The sequence below is a fragment of the Ranitomeya variabilis genome, chromosome 5, assembly GCF_051348905.1.
Source record: "Ranitomeya variabilis isolate aRanVar5 chromosome 5, aRanVar5.hap1, whole genome shotgun sequence".
Lineage (NCBI taxonomy): Eukaryota > Metazoa > Chordata > Amphibia > Anura > Dendrobatidae > Ranitomeya > Ranitomeya variabilis.
Genome location: NC_135236.1, coordinates 407,357,931 through 407,381,125, shown reverse-complemented (window position 1 = coordinate 407,381,125; position 23,195 = coordinate 407,357,931). Strand labels below are relative to the sequence as shown.

The window sequence follows — 23,195 nt, the reverse complement described above, 5'->3', positions numbered from 1 at the left end:
GCAGTCATCTCTATGGGTCAGCGCTTGTACCGCAGCTTGTCACTGCGCTGGCCAGTGTGCCCATGGATGTGGCCATCGGCGGGGACGTTAAAGGAAAACTATTATGATAAAAAAACCACTGAGCTTTATGTACCATCTCCACTAATGCCCCGGCCTCAGTTGTTTGGCTGCAGCAGTAATGTCACGTAGACAGCACTGCAGCCGATCACTGAGGTCAACAGCTGAAGTAGTCTACACAAGCAGAGCCCCTCAGCCTAGTCATTGGCTGCAGCGCTGTCCATGTGACATCAACGGTGCAGAGATGGTTAAAGTCACGGGAGATGCAGGGAGCGGTTACAGTCACAGGGGAGATGCAGGGAGCGGTTACAGTCACAGGGGAGATGCAGGGAGCGGTTACAGTCATGGGAGATGCAGGGAGCGGTTACCGTCACAGGAGATGCAGGGAGCGGTTACAGTCACGGGAGATGCAGGGAGCGGTTACAGTCACGGGAGATGCAGGGAGCGGTTACAGTCACAGGGGAGATGCAGGGAGCGGTTACAGTCACGGGAGATGCAGGGAGCGGTTACAGTCACGGGAGATGCAGGGAGCGGTTACAGTCACGGGAGATGCAGGGAGCGGTTACAGTCACGGGAGATGCAGGGAGCGGTTACAGTCACAGGGGAGAGATGCAGGGAGCGGTTACAGTCACAGGGGAGAGATGCAGGGAGCGGTTACCATCACAGGAGATGCAGGGAGCGGTTACCGTCACAGAAGATGCAGGGAGCGGTTACCTTCACAGGAGATGCAGGGAGCGGTTACCGTCACAGGAGATGCAGGGAGCGGTTACCTTCACAGGAGATGCAGGGAGCGGTTACCGTCACAGGAGATGCAGGGAGCGGTTACCGTCACAGGAGATGCAGGGAGCGGTTACCTTCACAGGAGATGCAGGGAGCGGTTACCGTCACAGGAGATGCAGGGAGCTGTTACCGTCACAGGAGATGCAGGGAGCGGTTACCGTCACAGGAGATGCAGGGAGCGGTTACCGTCACAGGAGATGCAGGGAGCGGTTACCTTCACAGGAGATGCAGGGAGCGGTTACCGTCACAGGAGATGCAGGGAGCGGTTACCGTCACAGGAGATGCAGGGAGCGGTTACCGTCACAGGAGATGCAGGGAGCGGTTACCGTCACAGGAGATGCAGGGAGCGGTTACCGTCACAGGAGATGCAGGGAGCTGTTACCGTCACAGGAGATGCAGGGAGCGGTTACCATCACAGGAGATGCAGGGAGCGGTTACCGTCACAGGAGATGCAGGGAGCGGTTACCGTCACAGGAGATGCAGGGAGCGGTTACCGTCACAGGAGATGCAGGGAGCGGTTACCGTCACAGGAGATGCAGGGAGCGGTTACCGTCACAGGAGATGCAGGGAGCTGTTACCGTCACAGGAGATGCAGGGAGCAGTTACCGTCACAGGAGATGCAGGGAGCGGTTACCGTCACAGGAGATGCAGGGAGCTGTTACCGTCACAGGAGATGCAGGGAGCGGTTACCTTCACAGGAGATGCAGGGAGCGGTTACCGTCACAGGAGATGCAGGGAGCGGTTACCGTCACAGGAGATGCAGGGAGCGGTTACCGTCACAGGAGATGCAGGGAGCGGTTACCGTCACAGGAGATGCAGGGAGCGGTTACCGTCACAGGAGATGCAGGGAGCAGTTACCGTCACAGGAGATGCAGGGAGCTGTTACCGTCACAGGAGATGCAGGGAGCGGTTACCGTCACAGGAGATGCAGGGAGCGGTTACCGTCACAGGAGATGCAGGGAGCGGTTACAGTCACAGGAGATGCAGGGAGCGGTTACAGTCACAGGAGATGCAGGGAGCGGTTACCGTCACAGGAGATGCAGGGAGCGGTTACCGTCACAGGAGATGCAGGGAGCGCTTACCGTCACAGGAGATGCAGGGAGCGGTTACCGTCACAGGAGATGCAGGGAGCGGTTACCGTCACAGGAGATGCAGGGAGCGGTTACCGTCACAGGAGATGCAGGGAGCGGTTACAGTCACAGGGGAGATGCAGGGAGCGGTTACAGTCACAGGGGAGATGCAGGGAGCGGTTACAGTCACAGGGGAGATGCAGGGAGCGGTTACAGTCACAGGGGAGATGCAGGGAGCGGTTACAGTCACGGGAGATGCAGGGAACGGTTACAGTCACGGGATAGCAGGGAGCGGTTACAGTCACATGGGAGATGCAGGGAGCGGTTACAGTCACAGGGGAGATGCAGGGAGCGGTTACAGTCACGGGAGATGCAGGGAGCGGTTACAGTCACGGGAGATGCAGGGAGCGGTTACAGTCACAGGGGAGATGCAGGGAGCGGTTACAGTCACAGGGGAGATGCAGGGAGAAGTTACAGTCACGGGAGATGCAGGGAGCTGTTACAGTCATGAGGGTAGTCCTGGGATTGGTTACAGTCATGGTGTCGGGAAGGGATCAGTTACAGTCAAGGGGATTGGTAACGGCCACGGGACCAGTGCAGGGATCGGTTACAGTCACGGGGACAGTGCAAGATGCGGTTACAGTCACTGGGGGCAGTGCAGGAAGCGGTTGCAGTCAGTCGGTGGCCCTGGGCGTCCAATAAAAGGAGTTTAAAGTGTAATGGGGAATAAAGTCTGAAGAGTAGTAATGTTCGTGACACCACCTGTGGTACTCGGCCAGGGATGGCCGACGCTGCTTAAAGGGGTCCACTGGAGCTGATGGTATTGCAGCAGAGGTGGTATATCTCCCCACAGGTAGAGCTTAGTCCCCAGGGCTCCAGGTGCAGTTGGTAAGGATGATAGATGGTGAAATGCAGGAAAGAACTGGAGGACACAAAGTTGAAGTCTCTTTACCTTTTACTCTGATGACGTTCAGGTACACAGGTTACAGGTGCTCTTTGGAATCCGGGCAGCCTAGAAGCGATTCAGAATCCTCCTAGCCAGGTGGGATTGGAAGCCTTCCTTTCTGTGTTCTCAGTCCCTTGCTGCTTGAGGCTTCATACCAGGTCATCACTCACTCTGTCCTCTTAGGTGGACACTACCCGCATGGCAGACTTGGAATCTCCTGGCCGGTTTCTGCTGTGGGGCATACAGTTACCCCCACAACCTCGGACTTCCGGCCTCTGGTTTCTTGCACTTGAACCTGGACGGAGCCCACTCGCAGCTCCACTCCAGTTTCTCTCTCCTCCTGTGCTCTTTCTCTCCTCACTGTCTCCTACAGACTGACTGCTAACTCCTCCTCCAGCCAGAATATATAAGGAAGCTACCCTCAAACCGGGTCTAGAGCTCCCCATTCTGGCCTGGAGTCAGAACAGTGTTGTATGTACGTGTTACCTGTTAAGGGGATCGTTCTCGCTTCCAGGGATAACATCACCCTGCCCGTGAGGAAGGCAATACCACTGTGACAACCGGATTCCTGGGGTGTCACAGGAGCGGTGCAGGGAGCGCTTACAGTCACCGGGACAGTGCATGGAGCGGCTACAGTCACTGAGACGGTGCAGGGAGCGGTTACAGTCATGGGGCCGCTGCAGGGACCAGTTACAGTCTCAGGGCGGTGCAATGAGCGGGTATGGTCTCGGGGACGGTACAGGGATCGGTTACAGTCACAGGGAAGGTGTGCGGATTGAATACAGTCGAGGGGAGTGGAGCGCCCGCTAGGACGCTGGGGTACTCAGAACCGGGCCGGTTCTTAAAGGGATGTGTCACAGTGGCAGTAACTCAGTCGGTGGCCCTGGGCGTCCAATAACAGGAGTTTAAAGTGTAATGGGGAATAAAGTCTGAAGAGTAGTAATGTTCGTGACACCACCTGTGGTACTCGGCCAGGGATGGCCGACGTTGCTTAAAGGGGTCCACTGGAGCTGATGGTATTGCAGCAGAGGTGGTATATCTCCCCACAGGTAGAGCTTAGTCCCCAGGGCTCCAGGTGCAGTTGGTAAGGATGATAGATGGTGAAATGCAGGAAAGAACTGGAGGACACAAAGTTGAAGTCTCTTTACCTTTTACTGTGATGACGTTCAGGTACACAGGTTACAGGTGCTCTTTGGAATCCGGGCAGCCTGGAAGCGATTCAGAATCCTCCTAGCCAGGTGGGGTTGGAAGCCTTCCTTTCTGTGTTCTCAGTCCCTTGCTGCTTGAGGCTTCATACAAGGTCATCACTCACTCTGTCCTCTTAGGTGGACACTACCCGCATGGCAGGCATCTCGAGCCTTTTTACAGGTGTCCCTTCTCGTGGTGACTCCTGGCTCTAATCTGCTGCTGTGCCTTCAGGTGTAACTGTGGCCAGGAGACTTAGAATCTCCTGGCCGGTTTCTGCTGTGGGGCATACAGTTACCCCCACAACCTCGGACTTCTGGCCTCCGGTTTCTTGCACTTGAACCTGGAGGGAGCCCACTCGCAGCTCCACTCCAGTTTCTCTCTGCTCCTGTGCTCCTTCTCCCCTCACTGTCTCCTACAGACTGACTGCTAACTCCTCCTCCAGCCAGAATATATAAGGAAGCTACCCTCAAACCGGGCCTAGAGCTACCCCTTCTGGCCTGGAGTCAGAACAGTGTTGTATGTACGTGTTACCTGTTAAGGGGATCGTTCTCGCTTCCAGGGATAGCATCACCCTGCCCGTGAGGAAGGCAATACCACTGTGACAACCGGATTCCTGGGGTGTCACAGGAGCAGTGCAGGGAGCGCTTACAGTCACCGGGACAGTGCATGGAGCGGCTACAGTCACGGAGAAAGGTGCAGGGAGCGGTTACAGTCAAGAGGAGCGGTTACAGTCATGGGGCTGGTGCAGGGAGTGGTTATAGTCAATGGGGGGTATGGGGATCGGTTACAGTCACTCAGGCGGTTGTATTGAAAAGTTTTTAACACTAATTTTCAGATACGGCTATAAAGAAGGCTACTACTTGCGATATAACACAGTTTTATTTCAAAGTACTAAATTAGATGCAGAGAGCTGTTACAATCACTGTGGCAGAGCAGGGAGCGGTTACAGTCACGGGGTGGTGAAGGGAGCAGTTATAGTCACGGAGGCGGTACAAGGATTGGTTACAGTCACTGGGCCCTACAAGGAGCAGTTACAGTCACGGGTGGTGCAGAAAGTGGTTACCGTCAAAAGGAGTGGTTACAGTCAGGGGGCTGATGCAGAGATCAGTTGCAGTCACGGGGGTGGTGAAGGGAGCTGTTACAATCAAGGGGGTGGTACAGGAAGCAGTTATAGTCACAGGAGCGGTACAGGGATTGGATACAGTCATGGGGCAGTGTGGAGATCTTTTACAGTTACGGGGCGGTGCGGGGAGCAGTTACAGTCAATAGTAGTGCAGGCAGTGCTTACAGTCTCGGGGGTGGTGCAATGAGTGGTTACAGTCATGAGGGCGGTGCAGCGAGAGGTTAGTCACTGGTCACTATACTGTGAGCGCGGCTGTAATCACTCACTGACTGACATTCTGCTGTCGGTAGTATGTGTGTGTGTGTGCAGAGCAGTCTGTCAGTCACTGTGCCGGGGTGTGAGGTCAGTGCAGTCACTGTATAGTGAGTGATTATAACCGCTACCTACACTGCCCCTAGGACTAGAAGTGTGCAGCTCTGGGGAGAATAAAAACAACATTTTCTCCCTGTAGCTGCTGCTCCAGTAAGTCCACCAGACAGGACCTGCCTGCAGAAGACCACTGAATCTGTAATGTTTCTGAAGGTGACGGGTTCCCCACAGAGCTTTTAAAAACGCAACAGATTTTCCACTGTATATTCACTTGCAAAAAATCCGCTGCATTTTACAGTGCTAGTGACGTGGGTGAGATTTTAAGAAATGTCATGCACATGCTGCACAATATATCTGCTGCGTAAAGTGAGAGGAGCTGTGGGTTTATGTTGCAGAGGTAGGTGCGAATTTCCCCCTTTGCAGCCTCCCTGCACCTTTTTGGCAGTGTTACTACAGCAGTATATACCTCCGATGCTGATGGTCCATGGATATGTTCTGTGGGAGAGAACACGGCCGGGAGCGTTAAGGGGCTTGCTCCAATATTAAATATCTTATTCACTGATCAGATTGTAGAACAAAATCTTGTCAGTATATACAGTATGCTGCTAAGAAATAGCTTCCTTGTAGTGTGGCGCCATCGAGTGTTCACAGTGTGTCGCACGTGTCTAGTGTGTGCATGTCTATCTGAGGCAAGTTGTTTGGTCTGTGCACTGTAGGTGATGTCAGGGAAAAGAGCTGAGTTGCACTGAGTACCTATACCATACCTTGGCTAAGGCCACGTTCACACATTCAGTATTTGGTCAGTATTTTACCTCAGTATTTGTAACCTAAAACCAGGAGTGGAACAATTAGTGGAAAAGTGTAATAGAGACATATGCACCACTTCTGTATTTATCACCCACTCCTGGTTTTGGTTGATAAATACTGAGGTAAAATACTGACCAAATACTGATAGTGTGAGCGTGGCCTTAGTAATTTACTTTCAGAGACAAATCAAATATACTAGGAGAATAACCTTCGGCACTCAACAAGTCCACAATGTTGTTCTCTCAGAAAGGATGGATTTATTAGTAGACAGCCGGCAACAAAATAACAGTGTTAAGTCCTTCTCAGTCCCTGGCTTACTAGAGGTAGGGATCCGAGTGAAATGACACGCAGCACAAAAGGTTGTGTGATCATATACAGGGGAAGCCCAGGAGCACGTCTGACTCACTGGACTCTACCCCTCCTTTATATAGAAAAGAGTCATACATTTACAGACATGCGCACAAGCGCTCATATTTCACATCCTTTTACAAAAACAGTCTATACTAGAGATAAGGTACAGCTTCTGGTATGTAGGTAAAAGGTTACCATATCAAGAAGGAATGCGTCCATAAAAGGAAATGTCAACTTTGCTTAAGTTTCCTGATATAAGCCAGATGTCTCAGGAGAAAGACACAATGGATTCTTTCAGTCTGATCTCCACAATTCCCCCCTTTGACATATTCTTTTTTTATTACCACAGGGCCAAAGACAAAGCCTTTATTTTTGGTATTACACATGCACACACTTATATTATTAATAAGAGAATCAAATCTAGTATTAATTCTTCTATCGCAAATTATTTTCTTCTTTAGCAGTATACTAAAATATAAAAACAAAAATTAGTACGGTAATATTAATTAGAATCACTAGAGGATAACATAAGAATAAAGAAAAAAAAAAAAAAAAAAATTTATACTCTTGCATCTATTACACAAAGTTTATCTGTGCATACTGAGATACCCTTGAGCACAATCTGGAATAGTACGTATATGACTACAATAATCATAACTATATGTATTATGCTCTGCATAATCCCAGCAACCCACCCACCGATTCCTCTGAACCAGTTGGCTGGGTTAAGAAAAGAAAAGGTATCTGACCACCAGCTATCCTTATTCTGGTCATTATCTTTGTCATACTGATCTCTGAGTCGTTGTACGTCCTTTAATTTAAATGTCATACTCATAGTACTATTCGGGTCTATATAATGACAGCAGGTGGGTCCGATGATTTGACACATACCCCCTTGTCAGGCAGTTAGGTAATCCAATACCAGGGTATGTTGGTTGACGACTATTATAAGCTGATTCTGTACAGCTATACTAGTGTTTAGTATATCCAATATATCCCAGATCTGATCATCTAAATAATCCGTGGCTCTAACTAATTTATCCCACATTTGTGTTAACATAGGATAAATAAAAATGGTACTAGCAATTTTGTTAGGAATTCCCATTTGTACTATATGTGGCCTCCCCGAGGGACGTGGTGAGTTATCTGCAGCTCTTTTATATAGTGTGTGCTTGGGCACGGCTTGCATATTCACTTGTTTATTTGAAATTATGAATGTAGCTGGGGTTAGGCGTCCTAATGTACAAGTACCCTTTATACCTACGGGAAGCCATTTATATGCTCCTTCTCCGCATATCCAAAATGTACCTTCAGGCAGATCCCATAGAGCTGAGTGCTGCAATACCAATCTGTGAGCCAAATCCACAAATCTAGATACATCCTGAAGCATACACCAAGAGGGTTTTTGTCCCAAGGGGCTACAGTACCCGGCTGCGGGATTTCCACATACAGGCATTCCATTGACATACTCATCAGATTCATTACAAACCAGGTTCCCCGGTTTGCTTGTACAATCGCTTGCATTACCTTGAGGGAACAACTCAGAATGTTCCCAATTTCTATTGTGTATGTATCTTTCCAATACTACAGGTTTGAAAGCATCAGAGGGATCGGCGGTTGTACTGAAACTGAGCTGTAGATTTTCTGTGGGGACCTGTCCTAAATTAGTTAATCCAGTCTTATTCCTAGGTACCCAGGCCCCACCCTTATAGGCCAAATATTGTAGATGTGTACCAGTCCCTGAGAGATTACCCTGCCACCAAGGAAATTCTACCCATCCCACAATTGGTATGGCGATTGTAGTATTCCACAGCCTAGCATTACCAGTTTGGTTGTTGGCCAGGTTGTCTGAACAATTAGGCCAAGCGAATATTTCTTCTGCTGATACGGGAACTGCTAGAAAAGGTATACTTGTGGCTGATACCGGTGAATGGGTACAGATCCAACAATCTGTCAGGGTTTGTGTATTGTTTAACAAGTCATGCACTAATTTTTTATGATGTTGTACGAATCTATTGTTCAAAGGGGCTAGAGAATTCAGTCTATCCCATGCCTCCGTTGAGGTTATCATTATTAACATCAATATCATGAGTTTATACTGCTTTTTTTGCAATGGCTTGCATGTATCCATGATGCCTTTCCTTCAAGCTTGACTGATGTAGGTGTTGTCAACAGGACTTGGAAGGGTCCGTCAAACCTTGGTTCTAGAGCCTTTCTGGTGTGTCTTTTTACATAGACTTGATCACCTGGTTCCAACTTGTGACTTCCTTCTGTGTTGTCAGGATCTGGAAGGGAAGCAAAAACTTGTGCATGCACCTTAGTTAATTGTTTCTGAAGATTTTGCACATAAGAAGTCAATGACTCAATATTTAACACAAGCTGCTGTGGAAAATAACATCCTAAATTGGCAGTCCTGCCAAACAAAATTTCATATGGAGACAGTTTAGTCTTACCCCTTGGGGTATTGCGTATTGAGTAAAGGGCCAGTGGAAGGCATTCTGTCCAAGGCTTTCCTGTTTCAGCCATGGCTTTCTGTATTTTTAATTTTAAAGTTCCATTCATGCGTTCCACCTTACCAGAACTTTGAGGATGGTACGGAGTGTGTAACTGACTTTCAACACCCAACATTTTCAGTACATTTTGAAATATTTCTCCAGTGAAATGAGTACCCCTATCTGACTCGATCACTTCAGGGAGACCGTAACGGGGTATCAGTTCGGCAACTAGCTTTACAGCAGTGTTTTTAGCTGAAGCCTTCCGAACTGGATAGGCCTCTGGCCACCCTGAGAACATGTCCACACACACCAACACATACTCATACCCATTACTTTTTGGCAGCTGGATAAAGTCTATTTGTAATCGCTGAAACGGATAGAGAGGTCGGACGTGGTGCTTCATAGGGGTCTTTGTTGTCTGTCCGGGATTATGTGCCAGGCATATAACGCATGCAGCACAATAGTCTCTTGCGTAGTTGCCAAAACCTGGAGCCAACCAGACTTGCTTTGCCAGTAGTGTCATTGCATTTGCAGACACATGAGTAGGGTGGTGTAGTCCACCAACTACAATCGGGTACCAGGCTCTAGGTAGACATATTAGTCCATCTTTCTTCCAAATTCCCGCTTGTTCTTCTGCCCCTTCCTTTTTCCACCTGTCCCTCTCCTCTTCTCCTGCATCTTCCTGTGCTTGTCTCAGTCTATCTTCAGTATTTTCTGTGGGATTTACAGTATGAACCTGTTGTAAGGGTTTGACCGCTGCTGCTTTGGCTGCTTTGTCAGCCCTATCATTTCCCCTAAATTCCCTAGTGTCGAGTCTCACATGTGCAGCTACCTTAATTACTGCTACTTCTTTTGTTTCTTGTGCAGCCTCTAAGATCTGTTTGATCAAAGAAGCATGTTTTACAGGTTGTCCTGATGCTGTCATGTAACCTCTAGCTCTCCAGATTACTCCAAAGTCAAACACAATACCATGTGCATACCTAGAATCAGTGTATATATTAGCTGTCTGATTCTCAGCTATTTTTAGCGCTTCGATCAATGCTGTTAGTTCTGCTTCTTGTGCAGACTGTTTTGGTAGAAGTGGTTCTGCTTTGAGAGTTTCAGATTCTGACACAACTGCATACCCTGTATGGAAGTTACCTGTGTCATCTGCAAACCTACTACCGTCTATAAACAGCTCTAAATCTGGATTTTGAAGTGGTGTTTCGGATACATTGGGTAAGCCTGCCGTTTCTTGTAAAATGAGCTCTGTACAATCATGTGTGTCTGTAGGGAAAAAATTTGCGTGTGGATCAGTGTCCTTATTCCCCCCTTCAGACTCGAGAGGTAGCAGTGTTGCTAAATTAAGAGTCTGAAGCCTTGCAAATGTGATAGTAGAGGGGAGCAGCAAAGAACACTGTAGCCGCAAATGTCTGGCCATGGAAATGTGTTTTGGTTGGACCTGGTTTAATATCCCATAAACATCATGCGTAGTTTGAACTGTGAGTGGATACTCTAGGACAATTTCTGATGCTTTGTCCAACAATAGTGAGACAGCAACAACTACACGTACACAGGTTGGCGCTGCTCTAGCTACGGGATCTAACCTTGCTGAAAGATATGCAATTGGTCTGTGTTTCCCTGCATGCTTCTGGGTAAGAACTCCTGTAGCATGAGAATCAACTTCTGCAGCCATAAGCTGAAATGGTTTGGTGTAGTCTGGTAGCCCTAACGCTGGAGCTGAAACAAGGGCATCTTTTAATTGTTGGAACGAAATCTGACCTTCTTTTGTCAACAAATAAGGTTCACTTTTTACACAGTCATACAGTGATTGCATTAGTTGACTGGCATGTATAATCCATTGTCTACAATGAGACACTATTCCTAAAAATGCTCGTAGCTGTTTATGATTTCTAGGCTCATTCATCTGTCTTATTGCTTCAGTTCTTTGAGGCGTAAGATGCTTTTTACCTTGAGAAATGCAATGACCTAGAAAGACCACTTTGGTCTGACAAACTTGTAGCTTTTGTCTATTCACTTTACACCCTTCTTTTTCTAGAAAACATAGTAAACTTACAGTGGACCTTTCTGCGGTTTCTAGATCTGGGCAGCAAAGTAGTATGTCATCCACATACTGTAAAATTACTACCTGTGGTTCAGGTTCAAACCTCTGAAGAACTGTTTGTAGAGCATTTGAATAAAGAGTAGGGGAGTGTATCATTCCCTGTGGAAGGCGTGTCCACGCCAACTGTTTGCCCTTAAATGTAAATGCAAACAAATGCCAACTATCTTGGTGTAAAGGAACCGAGAAAAATGCATTTGAAAGATCTATTACAGTAAACACTTGAGAACTGGCTGGTATCTGTGATAGTAACGTATGAGGATTGGGTACAACTGGGGTGATTGGATCTAGAACTTTGTTTATTTCTCTTAGATCATGTACCATACGATATTTGGGCATAGAACCCTTATCAAGAGTTCTCTTCTTGACTGGATACAGAGGAGTGTTAGCAGGTGATTGTATCTCTACCAAAACTCCTTTCTCTCTATATCCCTCTATCTGTTTTGTAATCGCTAATTCCTGCTGGGCACTCACAGGGTATTGTCTGAGCTGTGGGAGAACAGTTCCTGGTTGCACAGATAATTTTACAGGAGAAATATGCAATAATCCCACATCAGTGTCACCCTGTGCCCACAGTGTTTCTGGGATCATTGAGAGGTCTAGATCTGTAGTGTACTCTTTTTCTTCAGTATAATCCTCAAAAGCCTGAATTCTGACATATTGTTCTAATGATTCTGCATCATCAGGGATAGTCAGCATAACTGTGCCATCTTCCCTAAAATTGATGTTAGCTTCTAATTTCTTTAGTACATCAGTTCCTAACAGACATGTTGGGGCACCTCTGGCATACAAAAATCTGGATGCAAAACATTTAGGTCCTAATGAGACCTCTAGGGGCACAGTATATGGCAGTGTTCGAATTACCCCATCATAACCCTCAGCAAAAGTTGTTTGTTCTGAAATATCTTCCGGATTCGGAAGAAAATCTTGATTCAAAATTGAGGAAGTTGCACCTGTATCTATCAAAAATGGAATCTCTCTCCCCCCCACATTCACCTGTATCATAGGTCTTCTAGCTGGTAGGGAAGTTTGTAACACATCGAGTCAATCTGAATCTGGTATGGGACCGTCTATGATGGTAGATTTCTGCTGGTTGTCCGTTTGGGGAGGGTTATTTCTGGGAACAAATTTGCCTGACTTTATATCTGCCAACTTCTTCCTGCACTCTCTTTGAAAATGACCTGGCTTTTTACAGTAGTGGCAAGGAAAATCGTGTCTCACTCTTCCTCCTGTATTAGCTTGTGCTATTCTAACAGGCTTACGATTCTCTCTCATATCCATGGCTATTCCTAAACATCGTTGTTTCACAATATTTGGTTGTTCAATTGTTCTCCAATCTGGAGTAGAGGATTTAAATTTTTCTCTGATTTTCGGATCTAGCCCCTCTATTAATTGTTTTGTAAAAAGTCTCCTTACTGAAGCATCAGTCAAATCCAATCCTTCATCCCTAAAGCTATTTTCTAGTTCTTGACTATATTCTTCAATACTTTGCCCAAATTTCTGCATAATCACACCTGTAGACCCCCTTTCCCTCTGTTTTCCTCTCATGAAAATTATTAATGCCTCTGTGAACTGGGTACCTGATGCTTCTGTCTGTAAGGCACCCCCTTCTGCCACTGGTCTATTGGGCTGTAGGTGTGTCAATAATTCCTGAAAAAGTCCGGGGGACATTTTCATTCTACATAATTCTTCCCCGTCCGCCCAGACCCCAGCATGAGTCTGCATGATTTGTTGTATGTATTGTGCAAATCGGATAGGATATTGAGTGGGATCAGGCGCATTATGCAGGAGGGACATACCCTCGGCTGGAGACCATGGAAAATACTGTCGGGTCTGATGATATCTAGTTCCCATTACCCCGTCAGCACCAGGTTCCCTAAAGGGTCTTGGTACTACCCTAACAGGGGCAAGTACAGCGCCATATCTAGGTGTACCACAGGCTAGGCAATCATTTCTCCAATCTGGATTTTGTTGTCCACAGTGTGAACATTCCCATCCTCCTACCCCACCAAGATTGGGATACAAGGCTGGAAATTGTTTTCCTCCTTCTGCTCTTCCAGATGGTACAAATGATTGGGCTTTTGGATCTAGGTAAGGTGGCGGGATTATGTCACAACTTTTTCCCTTCCCCATGATCCATTTGGAAGTGTCTGGATCGTACTTCCAATTCTCCTCTTTAGCTGTTTTTGAGACCTCTATCATACAATGTATGATTTCTTCCCACCCGTTGTCTTTGATAATTCCACCTCGTTCTTTACTCAGTTTTTCCCATTCTGTACTGAACATAAGTGCTTCTGAAATTCCCAATTTTTCTCTTACCCTCCTAATCTGCCTTCTGACTATCTTTCCACATCTTTCCTGTATGATATCTGCTGCTTCCACTTGTCCTAAGACGGTTTTTGTCTGTTTATTTCCCATTTTTCTCTTCAATATTAGCTATTTCTACCCCAGGTGACGTTTGGACAATCACTTACTCTATGGTGATGTCTCGTTGCCTTCTCTCCTAGGGAGCTAAAATATTGAAAGGCTTGTCTGCTCCGTTCTTCCTAACGTGCAGAACGTACTTAAGTGCTATTATGCACGCAAACAGACCCAGCAACACCATACAGATCACAAAACTTTCTGTGTCAGTTAGCATACTTGTCCCAGGCTCATGAAACCGCGTCCTGGGCTCATTCTATCAAACCTTATCCAGAAATGAAGGAGGTTAAGCACTTAATGAGAGTCAAGCATGGGCGGAGGTCTCCCAGAAGGACGCAACCACATGACCCAGTTAGGCTGACTTCCGTGTATAAGGCTTATACCCCAACTATTTCGGCTTATTTTTCTACGCACTTTTGCTCTTCTTTCACAACATACCACAACCTTCACACTGTTCACACACTGCCAGGGACAGGACTCATAAATCTATACAATATGGTAACCCGAGTTTTATAGGTATCTACTCACTACTAGACTAACCCAGCGTGACACGGCTCATAGAGATCTTTCGGATAATACAGGGCAGATAAAAGAGAACTAATAATGTCTCTTACCTGGCCAGGTTTTTCAGTTCATTTGCCGTCCATTATCCCAGATCTCCGTTGTCCGTATCCGCAGGTAAATCTCGAGCAAATACTCTCACCTCGAGTCCCTGTTCGGTGCACCAAAGAAATGTTAAGTCCTTCTCAGTCCCTGGCTTACTAGAGGTAGGGATCCGAGTGAAATGACACGCAGCACAAAAGGTTGTGTGATCATATACAGGGGAAGCCCAGGAGCACGTCTGACTCACTGGACTCTACCCCTCCTTTATATAGAAAAGAGTCATACATTTACAGACATGCGCACAAGCGCTCATATTTCACATCCTTTTACAAAAACAGTCTATACTAGAGATAAGGTACAGCTTCTGGTATGTAGGTAAAAGGTTACCATATCAAGAAGGAATGCGTCCATAAAAGGAAATGTCAACTTTGCTTAAGTTTCCTGATATAAGCCAGATGTCTCAGGAGAAAGACACAATGGATTCTTTCAGTCTGATCTCCACAACAGACATCAAAATTCCAACGTTTCGGCACACTCTGCCTTTTTCAAGGAAGTCTGTATATGATTAGTAACGTGCATAATATGTCACCTGCCAATATGGCATACGGGAAAGCAGCGTTACTGCAGTAGATGATGTACCGGCGTGCGTCCAGTGGCTCAGGGCGCACTTCTAGCATCACATCCCTGTCTGCGAATTGAGATACTGATTTGGCTTTCATCCTAAGTCATATTGCACGACTCGTTAGACGGTTGATTGTGACTTGTAGGATCGCTACTTCCAACAGGTGGCGCTATAGAGTTAAGTCCTCTTTTTCTCAGAAGAGGCAATTTGCATCTTGACACAAGAACACTCAGCTTACACGGTTTATGTTCTTAGACCCCTAAAAGTGGTTGTCCTTGTCCACTACTCAGACTAGCCCTTCTTACATACTAGATTTCCACCCCACCACCTTTCAAGCGATGTCGACTCCCAATCTCCCAGGGCTTGAGTGACATTGTTATGTGACGTAAGCACTACTGCCAGTCATTGGCTGCTGATAGGCTGCAGTTGTCACACTTTCTTTGGACATCCAAGGTTCATCCGAAGGAAGTGTGAGTGAAGCTCCTCATTAGTGACTTCTTATTACCTGTATTCTTCACATGGTATAACAAAGTCACATGAGCCCTGGGAGAACCGCCAGCACTATCACTGGAACGGCACTGAAGTGATGTATGTGGTCAGCGGTGTTCCACACTGCTGGCGCACCAGAAGTGGCACATGTGGTTCATCATGCTTTGGGGTCCCCCGTTTTTCACCAACAGTGCCTGCATGCTGGATTTGACACATGCGGGTCACCAAATTCTGCGGTCCACTGACCAGTAATGCAGCAATTGTGAAAGTGATTACATTGCACCCATAAGAGGTCCATTAGTCAGGTGACCGGAAATAGAGGTATTGCCCGGTAGCTTTCCTATTTAAATGGATCTACTTTAGGGACATATACTCAACAGGAGGCCTTGTATATGCAACACCCACTAGAGCCGTGGGGTACTTGGAAACCAGGTCAGACGGTTCTTAAAGGGGTGGTCACGGCAGCGGTGACCCGGTCCGTGGTCCTGAGCGTGCAATGAAAAGGGATGGATGATGGAAAGGACTAAAGTTTATATAGGAAAAGGGGATTATTAGTGACGCCACCTGTGGTACTCGGCCAGGGATGGCCGACGCTGCTTAAAGGAACCGCTGGGGACGATGGTGATGCAGCTGGGATGGTTCTGCTCCCCACAGGTGGAGCGGGGGCCCCAGGGCTACCAGAACAGTTTATGAGGGATGGTGTACGTTGGAGTGCAGGAATGAGGGTGCAGGAATAACTAGAAGACTCAAGGGTTACAGTTTCCTTTACCTTTAATCCCAGGTTGCAGGTGCAGTCCAGGGCACAAGTCACAGCTGGTGATGGAGATCCTGGCAGCCTGGAAGCAATTCAGGATCCATGTAGCCACGTGGGGTTGGAGGCCTTAGAAACACTACCCGCATGGCAGGCAGCTTGAGCCTGTTCCAGGTGTCACTCCCTCATGGTGACTCCGGGCTCTCGTATGCTGCTGTGCCTTCGGGTGTCCAGTGGGGCCAGGAGGCCTGCAATCTCCTATCCTCTGGATTTGGTTGCGGGATCTGCAGTTCCCACACAGCCATGAACTCCGGTGTCCAATCTTCGGCGCTCAGTCCTGGGGTGAACTCAGTCACAGCTCTTATCCCACAGATTCTCCTCACTTCTTGCCTCTTCGTCCTTCACTGTCTGCTCCCTGACTAACACTAACTAACCCTGCCTCCAGACCAGAACTTATAGGGAAGTTCCCCAGAAAACCAGGTTAGAGCTCCCCCTTCTAGTCTGGAGTCAGGAAAGGTGTTGCATGCTGATTGTATTACCTGCTAAGGGCATCCCTCTTGCTTCCAGGCATGGCATCACCCCCCCCCCCCCAGAGGAAGGCAATGCCACTGTGGCAATCGGACTCCTGGGGTGCCACATATACTGCCTGATGTAGCCGAATCCTCCATCCTGGCTGCTATATCCCCGATGAGTCCCAGGTGGGATGAAACGCATGTGATACTGCTTCTGGCCAGCAGAGGGAGCCAAATTGCTGTGAATGCAAGGAGACCTGACAGCGATGCAGATTTGTGTGTGAGAGCCCATTCACTTGCCAACTCTATTGTTTAAGGTACCGTCACATTTAGCGAAGCTGCAGCGATAGCGACAGCGATGTCGATCGCTGCAGCGTCGCTGTTTGGTCGCTGGAGAGCTGTCACACAGACCGCTCTCCAGCGACCAACGATGCCGAGGTCCCCGGGTAACCAGGGTAAGCATCGGGTTGCTAAGCGCAGGGCCGCGCTTAGTAACCCGATGTTTACCCTGGTTACCAGCGTAAAAGTTAAAAAAACAAACAGCACATACTCACCAGCGCGTCCCCCAGCCTCTGCTTCCTGACACTGACTGAGCTCCGGCCCTAACAGCACAGCGGTGACGTCACCGCTGTGCTTTCACTTTCAGTTTAGGGCCGGCGCTCAGTCAGTGTCAGGAAGCAGAGGCTGGGGGACGCGCTGGTGAGTATGTGCTGTTTGTTTTTTTAACTTTTACGCTGGTAACCAGGGTAAACATCGGGTTACTAAGCGCGGCCCTGCGCTTAGTAACCCGATGTTTACCCTGGTTACCAGTGTAAAATATCGCTGGTATCCTTGCTTTTGCTGTCAAACACGGCGATACACGGCGACCTAGCGACCAAATAAAGTGCAGACCTTCTAGCAGCGACCAGCAATTTCACAGCGGGATCCAGATCGCTGCTGCGTGTCAAATACAGCGATATCGCTATCCAGGTCGCTGCAACGTCACGGATCGCTGGCGATATCGCCTAGTGTGACGGTACCTTTAGGGTCTAGTAAGTGCAATTCTTTTTTTTGTCGGGGGGGGGGATTCTGCTTACTTTGGGGGCTAAACAGTAAATAGAGAATAATACATTTAAAAATGGAAATTCAATTATAAATACTGTATGTATTTAGCCAGTAGATGGCACCACATACAACAAATAAATAGGGAAAGGAATGACCATATAAATTACTGTAATAACCCTGAGTGGAGTATTCATCAAATGATATACAGCCATGAATAAATTATAACAGGATATCACTTGTATTAAATATCACAAAAGGTTAAAAACAAGAGGACTACTTTATGATTTAATCATGGCTATACCTAATTTGTGAATACCGTACATCTGTTTAACATTTTTACTTGTACCATAGACCGGTATGGTAACTGGATACTTTTTTTCCTGATTCCGCTTTTCTTGATGGTATAGACATCCACGAATTGCTGTGGCACAGTTCATGTAAAAATATAAGACACCCCCTGAAAATAAGCTCTAGCTCATTTTTCGGTCCAAAAAATATAAGACCCTGTGTTATTTTTGGGAAAACACAGGCAGCGGCAGGGATCTTAAGTTAGTGGCACTACTTCAGCATTGGAATAAAAAAAAAACACTGGAGTGGTGCTTTAACATGACGTGAGTACATACAGGTATACAAACCAATCATATGCTGATCTTAAGTCACATGATACCACTATGCAAATTTATTTAAAAAAAAACTTTTTACGTGAGGGCTATATACTAGCATTTCTCAGTATTTATCGATCATTCTTAACTTTATTTTTCTGGTTTTAGATTGTTTATTAATAAAATGGAGGAAAGACCCCTGGACCTTGGCTCTCTTTCCTATATCAATGATCACACTGGCTTTTATGGAACCATTAAACATTCTCCAGCTGACTTTGTGGTAACAGAAATTGATGTCACTGGTCAACTCGTTACAGAAGTCTACACGGGAGTAACTGAAGAATTACAAACACAGCAAAGTAATGAGCAAAACCTCAAAAAAGCCAAACTCTGCCCAAATCCTACTAAGACTAAAGACAAAGCTGATGGAGCTTCCAGTGATAAATGTGAGGCTGTGATTGAAAAAGTTGATAATGTTCTGGAGGATCAGGAGCTTCCCAGTTGTGAGGAAGACCAATATAACATGCTTAACACTTTGTTGTGTCTAGATGTACAAGAGTCCCTCTTTGACTTTGCTTCCTCGGTAAGATCTGCCTTCAATTCGAATGAATCCAGAGGTGAGCATTGTGAACTTTCTTTGGGCCTATTTCCGGACAAAAATGTCAGAGCCAGTCTCCACAGTGCTGTGCGTCAGACATTCCCATTCCTCCTTACTTTTACCAGAAGCACTGAGGTTCTCGTAAAACCAAACCAGGATTACCAAGAGCTTTCCTTGCTGACGTCTGAAGAGGAAGCAGACAAATTCTTTGCGTTTTTAGATGCAAAAGTAGAAGACTCCAGGTTTGCATTTCTTCCAGATGTGTGTAAAGAACATAGGACATCTGTGCATCATTTCATCAGTAAAAAATTCGGGAAGCTGGTAGAAACCAAGTCTTTTTCCGAGAAAGGTGCTGATGGACTGCAGAAAGTGTGCATAACTGTAAGATTCAGGGAGAGGAAGGGCTCATCTGGAAAGAGACACCGATCAGAGGAAAATGCTGAGATATTTACAGGTAGGAGTTACTCCGCTGCTGCGATTTTCATCACGCAGGACCACATCGTCAATTTTCTCTCAGTGGAAAATGTGTATTTTTTTCCATTATTTTATAATATATAAATGTTAATTTTTTTTTTAGCTTTTACTCTTGAGAAAGAGAACCTGGAAACTCTAGAAGCTCTTGGATACTTGGCCTCTTCACTAGGAGTCCTCCCTTCAGACTTTAGCTATGCTGGTATTAAAGATAAGAAAGCCATCACGTACCAGTCGGTGGTTGTGAAGAAAGTTACTCCAGAGAGGTGCAATATTTTTCTTCTTTTTCTATATTATTTGCATATGATAATCTGAAGAATATTACTTCAAGATGTACATTATGCTTTCAGCAATCCTTATTGTCTAGTCTACGGCAATTTGATCTCGAGATCACATGCGACATAGCTAAAGCTCCAGTCACTTTACACTATTTATCTGTTTAGAATTTTTTCTTCAGGCTACGTGAAGCAGAAGGATTACTAGAAAAAAAAGGGATGAAGATTTATAATGTACACCCTACTAACCAGCACTTACATCTTGGTCAGTTAAGTGGAAACCATTTCACCATTATTGTGAGAGACGTAAGATGTCACATTTGTGATAAAACGGAAGACCTGAAGAAGAGAGTTGATGAGGCAGCTCATAACGTCAAGGTATGTTGAGTGGCACAAGTGAACTTTCTCTAACATCTCTAACTTATAATAACTCTGACAGAACTATTATTGAGCAATAGTGTTAATATAGTAATTAAAAACTATAAGGTCTTTCATTGCTGTTTACTTCTACTAGTTGCAGTAGAGAAATTGATTGTAGTAAATCTAGTCCAATATCTACCTTAGTCTACTTTCTTTCCCCCCCTGACAACGCTTGAGAGAAACGAATAAACTTGCGCTGGAGTCATTCAGTCAACATTACTTTTTTAGTTGAGTGTTGCTTGAAAATGTATTTTCATCTGTCCAATATTATCTTATCACAGTTGTTATATTTTGTTTATAGCATTTTCACTGCTTTTGTTAGCTTGTTTGCTAGTGCAGTTCTTTTCCAATGTTGGTACCAGGCAGGAGGGCTTATGAATATATTCTTTGTTCCCTTATACCATTATTGTGTGATATTTTTAGCCCCCTATAGAGTGATGGTCTCCATTTCTATCAATTTAATTTTCACTTTGTACACTTTATAAGGGAAGCTATTGTTTTTTACTACATTCTGTAAAGTACATGTGATTTTTGCATTTTTGTATAGGTTGTCTTGCATAATTATTTAGGCAATCTCTATAGGATGTTATTTATATAGGTGCTGGGCATGGCTTTTTTTAGGTTGGCATTTCTTACATTGTGGTCTACTTTGGTTATCACTAGATAAGGGAGATTCAATTTACAAGACTCTGTTGTATCGTCTAGTTCTAAAGTCTCTGCTGGATGAGAGGCCTCCGAATCTCCTTACCTCTCGGCATTCCATGCTCTTTATTCCAGACTGGTGTGGCATTGTGTGTGCATCACACCACAGTGAAGACATTGCTGAAGCCTGGCTAGGCAGAAGAAGAACCAGTAATGCTGAGAGGTAAGGAGATAAACAGGCCGATGGACCAGAGTCCTGCGAATCGATTCTCCCATCTTAAGTTATCACATGTAGTAAACAGCTCAGTTTTCTTAGTTTCAACTTCGACACAAAATGTTTGTAACTAGAAATTTGGAGATAAATGAGAAAAGAAACGGAAAACATATTGCTGCAGTTGTTTTTTTATTTACACAATCTGGGATCATGTACAATGGATATAAAAAGTCCACAATTACCTGTTAAAATGCCAGATTTTGATCATGTAAAAAAGTCATACCAAGAAGAATAATTTCAAAATTTTCTCCATCTTTAATTTATGTACAAATCCGTTGAGAAACAAACTGAAATTCTTTTGTGGGAGAAAATAAAACTAGCAAAACTAAGAAGAGGTTGAAGTGTGAACACCCTCTTATAATTGGGGATGTCAATCACATTTAAATGCATGTTAAATAGTAGTGAGTACACAGCTGCCATTATTTATTGTGATTGTGATTGACCCCATAAAGTTTAGCTGCTCCAGTAGGATTTTCCTGATATTTTCTAAATTACATTTTACAGCAATAGTCATGGTCCATAAACAGCTTACAACACAGCAAGTGAATCTCACTGGTGAAAGTTATAATCCAGGAGAGGGGTACAAAAGACTTTCTAAAGCATTAGATAGCTCCAATGAAACAAAATCTTAATAGCCCTCATCAGGGGTTGTAAGCTTGATAAAGACTGTGAAGGTCGAAACATTGCTTTGTGTATGGAGAAAAAAAACTTTTTGATTATTTTACAACCCCTGGTGAGTGCCATTGAAATTTTTTTCATTGGATTGTTTTGAGACTAGTGTGTTTTGGTCTATTTTTGACTGTCACTTATAACTGAGTGAGATGCAGATAGTTTTACTTTTTTATAGTGTGTAGAATTAGAAAAATATTGTGTATAGTACTATATATAACTCAAAAATGTGTAGATTTGTCAAAAGTTTTTGTTTAGGTTAGGTAGTCCTAAATTGGTAGTCCAGATTGCTTTAGCCAAGGATAACTTACAGACTTTTGCAGTGCTACAGTTTTAATTTTAACTTGTGTTTTTAGTAAGACCTTCTCTTTTTTCACATGATGTCTTTCTTATTAGCATATTTGATACACTGAAGTTTCATTGGAATCTTTTTATTGTTTTTATTTTAATTTTAATCATGTCCAAATAAACTTTTTACATTTTAACTGGTCATTGTGCCGGAAACATATCCTTTCCTTTTCCTATGGAAGAATTGTATTTAGTCTTATTGCCATATTGAACATTATTTTACTAAGTATCTCTGAAGCCTTCGAAATAATTCCAAATAGTGGCCAGAACACAAAGGGGTACATGAAAACTCTTTTGTTTGGATGAAATCACATTTGCTAAGCCATTACAGTTGTATGTGTTACAGAATATCTTTTGTTTTTCTTTCTATCATTTCAGAAAAGAGGCTTTATAAACTATTATGGACCACAAAGATTTGGGAAAGGGCAAAATATGCAGTCACATAAAATTGGATTGGCTTTACTGAAAGAAGAAATGGTATGTACCATCTTGCTGCTGTTGAATTTCTGTAACTCCTTTACCTAGCTCTTTGTTTTTTTAAAGCTGATGCAAATTAGAGTTCATGCTCCTGACAACTCTCTATGCGCCCTCTTCCCTTCTCTCAGTGTCAGACATACCAGGAGGGAAGGGCGAAGTTGTACCCATATCTCCAGAGTCTATGGACGAACGTTTTTAAAGTCTTAGGCCTCTTTCATGCATCCTGATATTTCCGGTACTGGAAAAAACAGTACTGGTGCTGTCTGTGTGTTACATATGTGTGTCATAATTGTGACATCTGTGTGCCATCCATGTGCTGTATCAATGTGACACGTACCGGCGCCAGGGAAAAGCAGTACATATAGTGCTGTTCCTAGGCGCCGAATGAAGAATGCAACATTCATCAATGTCACCTAGTCTCCCTGGCAACACTGATGAAACTTGTAGTCAGCACGGCCGTCAGTGTATTGCATGAATAAATTAAATTTAAAAAAAAAACGGCGTGGGGTTCCCTTCATTTTCCTAATCATCTGTTTGAAAGCCAATGGCTGGGAGCTGATGTTAATATTCTGGCAAGGGGGCAATAGCCATAAAGGTGCCTATGCTATTAATAACAGCTCAGAGCTGCTTGCTTAGGCTTTACTGTTTATTATAGTGAGATCACCCTCTCCCCCACAAAAAAAAAAATGATGTGGAGTACTCTTATATCTACTAACCAGCAAAGGCTAAACAGACAGCTGTGGGCTGATA

The 23,195-nt window shown here is 45.2% G+C and overlaps 1 protein-coding gene across 2 annotated transcripts in view; it reads left to right on the top strand.

Annotated features, from left to right (window-relative positions):
• PUS7L (pseudouridine synthase 7 like) overlaps positions 1-23,195 on the top strand; it is a 55,221-nt gene that overhangs the window by 282 nt on the left and 31,744 nt on the right. Inside the window, exons 1-5 of one of the 2 annotated variants that reach the window (XM_077265127.1) lie at positions 16,877-16,905; positions 18,440-19,323; positions 19,447-19,606; positions 19,798-19,993; positions 22,347-22,445. In XM_077265127.1, coding sequence (XP_077121242.1) covers positions 16,892-16,905; positions 18,440-19,323; positions 19,447-19,606; positions 19,798-19,993; positions 22,347-22,445 — 1,353 coding nt within the window. In that variant the 5' untranslated portion in view covers positions 16,877-16,891. Of the gene's footprint in view, positions 1-16,876; positions 16,906-18,439; positions 19,324-19,446; positions 19,607-19,797; positions 19,994-22,346; positions 22,446-23,195 lie in introns of those variants that run through there. The other variant, XM_077265128.1, reaches the window with a different exon arrangement.